Source organism: Macaca mulatta, chromosome 5 (assembly GCF_049350105.2).
Source record: "Macaca mulatta isolate MMU2019108-1 chromosome 5, T2T-MMU8v2.0, whole genome shotgun sequence".
Lineage (NCBI taxonomy): Eukaryota > Metazoa > Chordata > Mammalia > Primates > Cercopithecidae > Macaca > Macaca mulatta.
In genome coordinates this window covers 47,328,276-47,341,199 of record NC_133410.1, presented here as the reverse complement: position 1 = coordinate 47,341,199, position 12,924 = coordinate 47,328,276, and the positions used below count along the sequence as shown (strand labels likewise).

The 12,924-nt window shown below is 40.6% G+C and overlaps 2 protein-coding genes and 1 long non-coding RNA gene across 18 annotated transcripts in view; 2 read left to right on the top strand and 1 right to left on the bottom strand.

The window, feature by feature from the left end:
- Nucleotides 1-1,629, top strand: part of NFXL1 (nuclear transcription factor, X-box binding like 1) — a 67,510-nt gene extending 65,881 nt beyond the window's left edge. For both annotated transcript variants that reach the window (XM_001102529.5, XM_001102704.5), the window contains exon 23: nt 727-1,629. In XM_001102529.5, coding sequence (XP_001102529.2) covers nt 727-900 — 174 coding nt within the window. In that variant the 3' untranslated portion in view covers nt 901-1,629. The remainder of the gene's footprint in view (nt 1-726) is intronic.
- Nucleotides 1-12,924, bottom strand: part of LOC144341147 (uncharacterized) — a 64,251-nt gene that overhangs the window by 48,591 nt on the left and 2,736 nt on the right. The gene's annotated exons all lie outside the window — the stretch shown is intronic.
- Nucleotides 8,437-12,924, top strand: part of CORIN (corin, serine peptidase) — a 261,847-nt gene continuing 257,359 nt past the window's right edge. For 10 of the 15 annotated variants that reach the window (XR_013417836.1, XR_013417837.1, XR_013417835.1 and 7 more), the window contains exon 1: nt 8,437-9,140. Coding sequence is in view for 5 of the 15 variants with exons in the window: in XM_078003367.1 (XP_077859493.1) it covers nt 9,078-9,140 (63 nt within the window). In the remaining 10 variants the exon portion in view is untranslated. Of the gene's footprint in view, nt 9,655-12,924 lie in introns of all 15 variants that reach the window. The other 5 variants (XR_013417834.1, XM_078003368.1, XM_015138331.3 and 2 more) reach the window with 1 other exon arrangement.

Here is a 12,924-nt window from a genome sequence, read left to right as displayed (position 1 = left end):
AGGTATCTTCATTCTCACTAGGCATCACACCACTTGCTAGAAGCTTTATAGAATGACGGTTCTATAATAATTGGATTGAAGTATAATGGTGTCAATGTATAAGACCAGTGTCTATTTTAGAGCACCCTGATTTAATAAGACATTTTATTTTATTGTTTATTTTTATTTTTTTGAGACGGAGTCTCTCTCTGTCGCCCAGGCTGGAGTGCAGTGGCGCAATCTTGGCTCACTGCGAGCTCCGCCTCCCGGGTTCATGCCATTCTCCTGCCTCGGCCTCGCGAGTAGCTGGGACTACAGGCACCCGCCACCATGCCCGGCTAATTTTTTGTGTTTTTAGTAGAGACGGGGTTTCAAACTGTTATCCAGGATGGTCTCGATCTCCTGACCCTTGTGACCCTCGCGCCTCAGCCTCCCAAAGTGCTGGGATTACAGGCATGAGCCACTGTGCCCGGCCTAATCAGACATTTTAATATTTAGTGTCATAGTCAGCCCTACAGTTTGAAATATTCTCTTCTGTTATCTCCCAGTCTCCTTTCTGCTTACCTAAACCCTGAATTTGTTGAATACAATCAGTGGTGGAGAGTGGTGTTTTAAAACAATCAAATAAACATATTGACTATATATCATTACTATTAAAACATTACCCAAATTGATTTTTATGTGAATGGAAAGTTTCAAATCAACATATGCATTGAATTTAATTAAAATGATGCTATTTTTATTTAGGCTGAACTAGAAGCTTTTGAAAACAGACTGAAGGGTCGTCGGAAGAAGAACAGGAAAAGAGATGAAGTGGCAGTGGAGCTATCACTATGGCAAAAACATAAATATTATCTCCTTTCAGTGTGTGGAGCTGTGGTTGTGGTGTTTGCATGGTATATCACCCATGATGTCAATTAAAAAAAGTTTCTATCTTTTAATGTAACTCAGATTGGATTTAGATAAGTTGTTAAATTTGAAATATTAGAAAATGTATATTATAGAACATGATATATATTTACATTCATCTCTGTATTCTCTTTCAGCTGTTGTTAGAAGGACAGAATGTTAAACTTTATCTTAATTAGTATACTAGAAAGGGCAGTATAACACTGTTTAAAGTGAAAGCATGACTGAAATTGTAAAATATTTCATAAGGCTTAGAGGCAGAGTAACATGTGTTTTTTTTCATTGGGCTTCCTTGTACTAACTTAGTTTTTTCATTTAACATTTCAAACCAACACTTTAAAACATAGTTCAGATGAGACTGAGCCATATGTGCAGTAAGAAAAATATTTCTTAATGTTTTGGTTACTTATTGTAGAGTACTTTTCTTGATCCTGTTAACTTTGTACTTTTTTTAAAAAGTGATTTTCTAACAGGCCCCTTAAATTGTGACATGAAGGTGTATAATTAAGATTTCAGATGTTGGTTTATTAGTGGGGAATTTTTGTCAATAAATGTCATGTGGCTTGTTCTTCAGAGTATATAGTTATTTTCAACAAATACCAAGCTAGATTCCTCACATTAGGCTATTTCTTATGTAAGAAGCTTTTCACTGAAGTTGGCATGTTTCGTAAAACTTGTATGTGTCTTTTAACAATAAGAATAAAAGGAAAATTAGTATTTATGAAGAATACGTACTGACAACAGGGCTTATGAGCTTTATGTACTTTAATCTCATTTCCCTTTGCCACAATCTTAAATAGATTTCAGCTGAAAATAATCAGTTATTATGAAAACAAATGGAGAAATATCAGTAAATCAAATGTTTGAATTATAATTCCTTTCAAATAGTTTTACTATTTATATGATTAATGTTTACATTAAAATTTTTCATACCAAATTTATAATCTAGAATATTTATTATTAGCTAAAATATTCAGGAGCCTATAATTTTAAGATAGGCATTAGTGTCAATGTATAAAATTCTAATACTTCATGTGGAAGACATTCATTAATGTATATCTAAAAGTGGTAGAAATGTGTTTTAAGCAGAAGTAGGAAGTAGGATTTTAAAATTTTGCTGGATCTAATTCAAAATTTAGTGTCATATTCTTTTTTTTTTTTTTTTTTTTTCCTCTGTTGCACAGGCTGGAGTGCAGTGGCATGATCTCAGTTCACTGCAACCTCCACCTTCTGGGTTCAAGTGATTCTTGTGCCTCAGCCTCCCAAGTAGTGAGGATTATAGGCATGTGCCACCAAACCCAGCTAATTTTTTTTTTTTTGTATTTTTAGTAGAGATGGGGTTTTGCCACGTTGGCCAGGCTGGTCTCGAACTCCTAGCCTCAAGTTATCTGCCCACTTCATCCTCCCAAAGTGCTGGGATTACAGGCATAAGCTTCCACACCTGGCCCTAAGTATTAGCTGCTGTCCAGAATTAAAGGACAGTCATTCCTTTCTTCATGGGTGTTTTGATTTTAGAATTGTTAACCTTTCCCAGTGGTAGAATTACAGGGCTGGCATTTCAGAAGCTCTAAATCAGATACACTACACTCAAGTTATTACCTGCACTAACTAAAAGTTGAGTGTTAAGGGAACAACCGGGTGTCTACATGGAAAGTCATTTCCATCTATGCCAGAATCTTGGCCTATTAAGTGAACATGAGACCTAGTTCATATCTGTTGTTTGTAGGACTTCTGTACTTGCTATTTTTTTTTTTTTTCCCAATTTGGGGAAAAGAATTTAAGAGCAGAAGAAGGAGACTGAATGAATGGTATATGAAGTTGTTTGTTGTTTTTTCATCTTTTTGGCTAGCTCAGAGCATAATTAATTTACCCAAAGTCACACAACTATTCCTTCACTTATTCAATCAACAGATGTGTTTCCTATATGTCAGGAACTTTCTATGTTTTGGAGATAATGGTGGTCTTTCCTCCTATATTGCTAAGGCACAGACAAGCACAGGCAGGTAATAGACATAAAAAATGAACATGATTTAATGTGTGGTAAGTGGTATTCAAGAAAATAAGAGGAATGGTATAGAATGTGGTGGAAGTAGGGGGTACAAGGACACTGGCTAACTTAGAATGGTAAAATCCCTCTGAGATGGGGACATTTGAGCCGTGACCTGAATGACCTCCATTTGAAGATCTGTGAAAAATCTATATGGGAGAAAGCATTAAGTACAGAGTCCCCAGGTTGGGAAGTGCTTGGCACACCTGAGGAGCAGAAAGAAGGGCTGGTGTGGCTGGAGCCTAATGAAATTTAAATTGAGAGGAGGATATGTCTAGGCCAGTTTATGTCATGCTTGATAGACCAGGGTAAGAAATGTAGGTTGCATTTCAGTTGCAGTGGACAGCACTGGAAAGCGTTAAACAAGGAAGAGCCTTTTTTTTTGGTTTTTTGTTTGTTTGTTTGTTTGTTTTTAGGGACCGCTGGCTACAATATGGAGAGAAGACTATAATGGTACAGGGACAAGTTAAGTTTTATCTAAGTAGTTACACTGATTTGTTCTGAGGGAAATAAAGTAATGCATATTGTCCTTTTAGCTTCAGTCTGAGCAAATTAGAGAAGGAATGGAAAAATTTACCAAATAGCCACTAACAATGGCCTAAGATTGTGAATGTGATGGTCTTGTTTTCCTACTTACTTGTGGCATTAACAAACTGTGTTAGCTTCCTATTTGAAATTTGTGGAATATGTATGTTGAAATCTTAGTTTTTCAGTTTAAACACCTTTAGGAATTGACAAACAGTGTTGGTTTTTCAGTCAATTTCACATCTAAATTAAATGAAAACAATCTCAAATAAATATAATTGCTACTGAAATTGCCAAAGAAATTTTACTGAGGCAAAGCAGTGAAAACATTTGCCTTCTATAAAGAAGTTATGATGCTTGAACTTAATGGCTATGAAGGTTAAACATTTTAAATACAGATTAATCTCTGTGCTAGTGTTTAGAGAGAGATGACATATAAGAATTTTTTGGCTCTTCATGTTATTTTAAATGCTCATGAGTAATACCAGAAACAGACTTTATTTGGAAATAGATATACTATTTAAGACAAAATTTGAAGAGATTTATTTTGAAGTGTTCCATTTTTCTTTGAGAAATATTTTTTTTTCTTTGCCTAGATACCTGGCACAGTGATGAACTTAATAAAGACTCTGTCCTCACTATGCATATGGTCTGTGTTGTGGGCTCTTCCACATAAGCAAACAGGTGAAGATTAAGCCAGGCCAAGAGAGCCGTGGGAAAGAAGGGCCACCCATGTGGGGGATCTAGCCCACTGCCAAGGGTGACTTTTTAGGATGCTTGGACCTCATCCATCCTTTTATAATCAAGATTATTAAAACAATGGGAGATGCTGTATGCTGATCTCCAGAAGAACAAAGGATTAGTTGGGTGTTAAACCAAGAACACTAAAGGTGCAGCAGTAGCCAAAATTTTTGGTATAGGACAAAATTTTTGTCCTATATACCTGTATAAATTTTGGTATAGGACCATGTACAGGACAGTATAGGGAAGGCTGTAAAAAGAACCTCTGAGGACCCAGGTGACTCTAGCTGTTAATATCTGCCTGTCCGTGGATATTGGGAACTGAAGCAGATATCTAAGCTGTAGAGCTAGAGTTGACATGAGATAGCTCTGTCTCTTCTTGGGTCTGTGGAAGTTGCCGTCTTTATTAAAGAGTGGCAGTGTTTAGACCACTCTAAGACCCAAGGCTTATGAGGCAGGCTGGGGAGATTCCAGGGTGAGGAAGAAGCAAAGTACTAGCTACTACCTCCTAGAAGAGATGCGAGAGTTTGGGAGTGGTGGGAGGAACTGAGAGACCCTCTGATCTCCAGCGACTTAAAGAGACAAGCAAGACCAGGTATCCACCTGCGAAGCCATTTTTTATATATTTTAGAATCTTGGCATATTGAACAAGCTCAGGTCTATTGCTTACTAAGCTTCTGTTCTTGCTAAGTTTCCAATTAGTAATTTAAGTCGTGCTATGAAGGATTATATGCAGTTTGAAACTCCACAGTCCAGATTCATTTGAGTTAACACCCTGTATCCCATATATGTATTCTTTTAATATATCACCTAATATTTCCAAAGCCCCCCCAGTCACTTTCATCTGGTCATCCTCTATTCACAATACTTTTTCCTCATAGCACTAACTAGTACCTGTCCTCATATTAAGTGTCTGTTTATTATCTACCTCCTTCCCTGGAATGTAAACTTCATGAGGGCAGGAGTGCAGTTTCATTTATTACTATAACCTCAGAGTAGAGAAGCATGCCTGGCCACATAGTAGATGCTAGTATTTGTTTCCTAGGGCTGCTGTAACTAATACTGTACATGAGTGACTTAAAACAACAGAAATTTATTCTCTCACAGTTGAGGTGGCCAGAAGTCCCAAACCAAGATATAACAAATTATATCTGCAAAGCCCTTATTTCCACAGAAGGAAGGTGACATTCTGAGGTTCTGGGTGGACATTAATTTGGCAGGGAGTAGTTGGGGGACACTAACCTACCACAGTGCTCAGTAAATATTTATTGGGTGAATGAAAATTCAGAGTGTATTCTAAGATGTAAACTCCTTGGACATTTTCATCATGGTCTTCTCTTAATAATTGGTACAGAAGGTAAGGATTGGTTTGTGGTCCAGAATTTTTTAGGCTCCAATTCTGCTTCTACCACTTTCTACTTGTGAGATCTTAGGGAAGCTATTTAAGTTTGTAAGCCTCAGTTTCTTCTGTAAAATGGTGACAATAAGAAATAACAGTAAGTGCCCAGTAAGTTTTACCTATTATGTGTCTACAACTATTTTAAAGCACTTTCTATGTGTAATCCTCATAACAGCCATATCAGGTGAGCCTATTACGCTTCTCATTTTATGACAAAGGAAACTAGATTTGTGTCAAGAATGAAAAACCCAGAAAATTATATGTCACTTTATGAAGTGCTTTGCACATAGAACAGCTTAGCCGCAATAATATAGATATGTGACTTTACCTCGTAACTTTAAGACATCTCAAATTTATTCACAAATCAGAAAAAAAGTCTGTTGTGAAGTGAGGTGTCTCAGTTTTTGCGCATATGATTACTGTCATTGAGGGTGTTCTGTCCCTGGGAGGACTGGGTGGGATGCTGACCAAAGGTAGGGGCATATTTAGGCAGTGAAATTGCAGTGTGAGACCCCTCTGTAGCACTAGGTGTGTGAGAGGACTACAAATAAAATTCCTTTGAAATTTCTTACGGGGTCAGATATTACCTCCTTCTCAAGACTACTATGGTATATTAGAGTAGGGGATTGATGTCCCAGAAATACTATGTACAGCAAACAGAACATTTACACAAATTGCTTTTATCAGATACTGAAAATAACAGTGGGTTAAAGTGTATTATAGTACATATGGATATGTTGTATTCCCCCTTTCGACTAAATAAACTCTCCCCTCTCTGCAACAGGTAAATTTCCAGTTTACCTGTTTCTTGCTGTTTTTATTTATTTTTTTATTTTGCAGGCTTTGCAGCTTTATATCTCAGCTGAAAATATTACATTCTAACTCCCCAAAGCTATTCTGACATTATTTGCAAGTATTTTTTCATAGTTTACATGTTTGTGTATTTGTTTAATATATTCCACAAGAGTAAAAGTCTTGGTGAGGGTAGGAACTCTGTCTAGGTTGTTCATCTGGCAGCCAGCAAACCCAAAATAAATATTAGTTGAATGACTAGCTAAATAGATGAGCCATGGGGTAGCATATCTGTTTTAGCTACTGCTTGCCTGTTATCCTTGGATGCTGCTTGCTTCTCCAAGATCTCGTTCTTGTTCTTAAATTGTCTTCAGTTGTAGTACTAAGTACTAATTTGATCTATAATGTGGTATGTGCTGAAGTTTGCTCTGTAAAATCACCGTTTCCTAGGTATATTCAATACCTTTAATTTTTCCATAAATCTCTTCAAGGTTTGTGTGTGTTTTCTTTTAAATGATCTAACTAGTTGGATGTATTCTTGAAGTGCTAGACAATAAAAGTTTCAATAGGCTAGAAGTGTTTCTTTTTGTAAAATTATTTTAAGAAACTGGATGATGGTTGTCACTTAAAGCTGAAATGCAAATGTAGCTAGTTTTTTTTAAAGAATAATTCAAATAGGTCATTAAAGATTACTGTGAGCACACTGCATATTCTAATCAGTTTGACTATGTTTTGAGACTTCTAATAGTTTATGATTCTTGACATTTTAAAAGTTTATTACAAAGAATATAAAACATCTTTACCCTCATTATATCATTACCTTCATGCAAAGAATACCTCATATATTAATTCTGGTGCTGTTGGTAACTAGAACTGGTTGGGTTTTCTTGCTAAAAGGAAGTTTGACAAATGTTTATTTTACACCATTAATGCAATTAGCTTTAGTTCTCAGAGGAACTAAAAGTAGAAAAGTGAAAAAGTGAGGGAGATTGAGGGACTCTGTCTATCTCAAATCCACTGAGTTAGCTACTTTAATTTCATAGTTCCTGTAGTACCTCCACTAGAGGGCAGAAAGTGGAAGAGAAAGGAGATGAAATAGAAACTTGTACTTGGCCTCAGAATACCTGTAGAAACCTTAGCAATTGAATCCAGCCCTCACGTTATAGGTTGAGTTAACTGTGACCCAGAAAGACTATGTGATTTGCTCACGGTGGATCTGTCAGATGCATCTCTTAGGTTCTTGATTCCCAGACTGGCGCTGCGATGATTGTGTGTGATGAGGTAGTATCTTAGTAAGAACACAATCCAGAAGTCACTGCCTCAGCTACTTTCTAGCTTGTGTAGGCTGGTTACTTCAACTCCCTGATTCTGCTTTCTTTTCTCTAAAATAAAATAATAGCTTCTTCCTCAGAGTAGTTGGTGGAACTAAAAGAATACATGTAAAGTGCTTAGTATGACATCTGCCACATAGTATGAGCTGAATTATTGTGAATTATGTTAAATTTGTCAGATACTGGTTTACAAATCTGATGTTAGAATAACATGGAATCAGTGTTTCAGTCATTTTACTATACATATGCAATATTTTCTACATTTGATCTCACTTCAGAAACAATATACTGATTCCCCCCCTTTTACAAATGTGTATTTTCCCAGCAATAATTTTCAAGAACAAGTGCTTGGCCCATATTTTGTTGTCTCTACATGACTTTAGATAATGGGGATGGATTTATTCAATAACCTCATGAGTAATTTTCAAAATTTCCATTGAAATCTTGATTGAAATTGGATGAACAATCATTTCTAAGAAAAACCCAGTGAAGTGTCTTTCTTTGCCACATTTGACAATTGCCTTGGACTTGCTAAAGTTCAAGGCAATTACTGTGATGAGTACCTCCGGTGTCCTCCTTGACGCTGTCTTAGAAAAGGTAGCTGCTTTTGAATGACAGAAAGGCAGGAACTTTTTCGCCTTTTAGGTTCAACCTGTAGGTGCCCTCCGCAGGAAATCAGGAACTAGGTTTTTGGAAGTAGTCAGGGTAGGGTTCTCCCTTGTCCCTGCAGCCTCAGCAAAGACTCAGGCAGTCTGGCAAAAGCAGTTTCTTCAGCATACCTAACAGAAGGCAAGTTTTCATATGCCTGATGCAAATAATGCCCTCCAAACGTTAAACTTTTTTTTGAGATAAACTTGTTCTTTAATTGCCAGTGCCTGCAGTTAATTTTGATTGGCTTCACTCCGGTTAAAAGAAAATGCTCTCGATGCGATATGGAAAATTTGGAGAAAAGTAATTCTTTTGCTCCCAACCACTCTCACACAACTTAAACTTAATCGTCCTGTCCTTTTCTGCTGCCCTCGTTTAGTGTAAGTTTTTGGGGGAGACCAGCAGAAACTGGCTTTCCATATGCCCCTGAATAATAACTTCTTTGAATGCAAAGAGGTGGGGACACGGAAGATCTGTCATTACGGGTTATTATGGGTGGGACCCAGAGACGGGAGTGAAGGGAGGGTGTGGTCCGCGGGTGGGATCTGTAGAGCAGACAAAATATGGGGCCCCTGGCCCTTAAAGTTCAGTTTGTCTCTCTTGAGCTTGGAGAAAGGCATCCGTAGTGCCTCCCCGGGGGACACGTAGAAGAGAGAAAAGCGACCAAGATAAAACTGGACAGAAGAATAAGCGAGACTTGTTCTCCATGAAACAGTCTACTTCCCTCGCTCCGGAAGAGCGCTACCGCAGAGCCGGGTCCTCAAAGCCGGTAAGATCGATGATTCGCTGTCCTACCGCAGCCAGGTCTTATGGCCTCTTAGTCCCGGTGAATTCAGGGTCAGCCCCTCCCTCCCCCGTCCTCTCCTCTGCCAGATGCCACCTCCTTCCCCGGCCGTAGGTGAGCTCCCGCTCTGACAGTCCCGCGTTCAGCGTCCTGCACCCAGTTCCCAGGCGCACGGCCCTCGTCCCGACCTCCACCCGGGTCGCCCGGCATCCGAGACCCTCCCAGGGTCATGGGCAGGGTTTCCTTCAGTGTTCGAGTAGGCTCGATCCAGAGACCCCGGTCCCAATGCCGGGGGCGATGCCACCTTTCCTGCTGAGTCCTTCCTTCGCACGGTGCCCTCCACGCGTCTAGTGGACTTGGCTGCGCACTGGCCGCACTGGAGACTGTAGATGGAGCTGTCGGAGCCAGCCCCTCGGGGATCTACAGCTTCCTCTCTGCGCCGGCGTCGCGGGCGCCCGGTGGCTGGAAGGACTGCGCTGCAGCCTTGCCTGCCCTAGACGTAAGTCCCCTTCCCCAGCTGCGCGCGCCTGGGTCTCGGTCCCTCCACAGCCCGGGTTCGCGCTGGGTTCCCCGGCCCCCAGTTGGTGCCTTGGGATCACTCGCCCTTCCTAAGCTCTGGCATCCCAGAACTGGCCCTCTTGCAGAGTGCTGGGAACTCGTAGGTCCCTGCGTGCAAACTTTCTCCGGCGTGAACCTGCCTAGGCACAGGAGCGCTGGCCGCTGGGGGCGCAGGCTCTGCGCTGTAGGATTTGGCTGGCTCCGATCCAGTCCTGGGAAGGGGCAGCGTTGGCTCTCGTTCAGGAGGAGAAAGAAAGGGAAGAGCACCACGGACAGTCCCTACTGGCCTGAGTCCCCAGGAAGAGGGTCTAATTTGCGGCTTCCCCTCTCCTCCGGTGTCATTAGGGCCCTGGAATCCGCTTGCTACCGCAGGTACCAGCTGCTCCGAATCCGGGACCGACCAGTGACGATAGCTGCAGGCAGAGAGGGCAGGCTGTGCGGGCGGAAGGGAGGTGGTGTCTTGTCGGATCTTACTGGGACCCAGTTCCCCAGCTTCCGTGGCGGGCACCCCACTCCTGGTACTACCTGGTCGGGGCCAGTGGATGGCGGTGTAAGCGCTTTTTGCACGGCTTCCCGTTCCTGGGACCGAGCTCTGGGAGCTGTGACTATGAACTCAGCAGGGAAGCCGCGGGGCTGGGCATTCCCAGGGAAACTGTTCCAGTAATTCATGAAGTGGAGCTTTCCTCTCGCGGGAAACTTCTGAGAACGATGCGCTGCAAAGATTGACTCCTGTACAAGACTTCGACGACTGACATATGCAGAATTGTGGCTTCTAGTTTTTATTTTAACTTTTTATTTAAAGTAACTTATCGATGGAAGCAAAACTCTGCAAAGGAACGTCAGACCGCTACCAGAATGGGGGTGAAGTTAGGACTTACTGATGATTATTGTCCAAGGACACATTTAAGCAGATAGTTTTAAAATTAATTTTGGCATAACCCTGAGACAGTACCTTGAGACAATGAGAGAAACAATGCGTTTATAAAAAGTTACTAAACCATTTTTTTTTGTCACAGTCAAAACATTCATTCGCTTGTTTCTATTATTAGGTGCCCAATAGTTTTGTTGTGTGAGATTGTGCTAAAAATCGGTCCTTAGATCCTGGGGCTTGAGACGTTAGAGGAGGTTCCTGGGGCTTGACAGGTTGGAGGAGATGTCTGCATAGACTCACGTGTGGGCTCGACTGACCAGGCAGGTTTTCCATAGAATGCTTTCCAGGACACCAAGAATTTCAATAGGATGAACTATTTTGGGTTTATTTGGGTGTGGAAACACATCAACCTCAAAACCTCAAGATTCTATAAGGCCTTTAAGGGAGAGGGGACTCTTTCCAGAAAGTTCCTTTCAGGGTAGGCTTACAGGACCAACGATGAAAGCCTCTGTTAACCTTCCTGTGGGTTAAAGAGACACACCAAGAATTACTCTATTAACTTCATCAAGTACATATCCAGATATAGGAACACTTTCTTAAAAGATGCAAAACTCACTTCTTCAGAAACCTTCCTCATAATGCTGCAGAAATCGCAATAGCAACAGCATAGAAGGCAGGCATCAGTCCTTCCGCATCTTGCATTCCACAACCAGCTGTGGTTTCCTTTTGGAACGGTGGCATTCTCCACCATAGCTTCATGTGTATTTCAGCATTTGCTAGCTCCATTGCCCAGCCAGCCCCTCAGTTGACCTCCCCCACTGTTGGGGGCAGACAGGAAGTTAGAGGAGAAGCTGAGTGGCCCAGGAGCTCCAGAGAGTCATTTTCCAAAGCCTGTACTTTCAAATCTCCATACTGTTAATGAGGTACTCCCTTGCTTATTTTTCCTCTTTTTCGCACTTCTAGCCTCTTTCAACACAAAGACTTGTGGTCTTAGGGTTTCTGAGTGTCTCCACTGCCGGGGGTAATAAGAGCTCTCCGAGGAGCAGGAGAGCCACAACACTGAATTGTTGCTGAGTGTATCTGAGGGGGAAAGGTTTATTTGACCTGCTACTTCTACCTAATAAGTTATTCAACAAGTATGCATTCACACATCCTGTTAGCCCCATCACTATTCCTGGCATTCCATTTTGCTGGACCAAATGGAAAACGAGGCTGGCTGGCTAAAGGGTACTGACCTGATACTAGCTAGTTAAACATACTAGGTTCACACTAAACACTCAAGGGATTCCAAGACTTACCTGTTCCTCAGAGTCTACACACTCACATAACGACACATACAGACACAATACACTTGTTTGTTTTATGTCTGTTCAGAGAGAGTGGAAATGGCAGACCCCTTAAGAGTGGAAGGTGCTATAGATGGCCTGCCTTGGTGGGAAGAGTAGGAGCTTTGGTGTCAGACCTCTGACTCTGCCCCTTGAAAACCGCAAGGCTCTGGGCAAGTCAAATAATCTTCTTGCTGGGCCTCAGTTTCCTTGGTCAGAAAATGGAGATGGTACTACTGACCACTGGTAGGGACACTGCAGAGTATGGAATATGTACTAGAAGTACTTTATGTAATAGTGGTATATTCCAATGAAGTTTCCCTAACCTTTTTTAAAAAAGAAACTACTTTATTGAAGTATTGGTGAGCAAAAATCCATATATATTTAATGTAAACAATGTGATAAGTTTAGAAATAAGTATACATCGATAAAACCATCACCACAATTAATGTCACAAACCTATCCATCATCTTCAAAAGTTCCCTTCTGCCATCTTTATTATTGTTATTATTATTTTGTTATAAGGACACATAAGATCTACCTGCCTAGCAAATTTTTAAGTATAGAATATAGTATTGTTAACTGCAGAAGCCATGCTGTGTAGTAGATCTCTAGGACTTATTCATCTTGCATTACTGAAACTTTATACCCTTGGTCCAATACCTCCCGCACCACCATTCTACTCTCTGCTTCTATGAGTTTGACTATTTTAAGATTCCTCATTTAAGTGGGATCATGTAGTATTTGTCCTTCTGTGTCTGGCTTATTTCACTTAGCATAGTGTCCTCTAGGTTCATCTCTGTTGTAAAAAATGGTAGGACTTGTTTCTTTGTTAAGGCTGAGTAATATGCTACTGCATGTATATATACATACAGTTTATATATACCCCATTTTTCTTTATCCATTCATCTATCAGTGGACATTAGGCTGCTCCTATGCTTTTTGCTATTGTGAATAATGCTGCAATGCACATGGGAATGCAGATGTCTTTTCAAGATCCCAATTTTAAATTCTT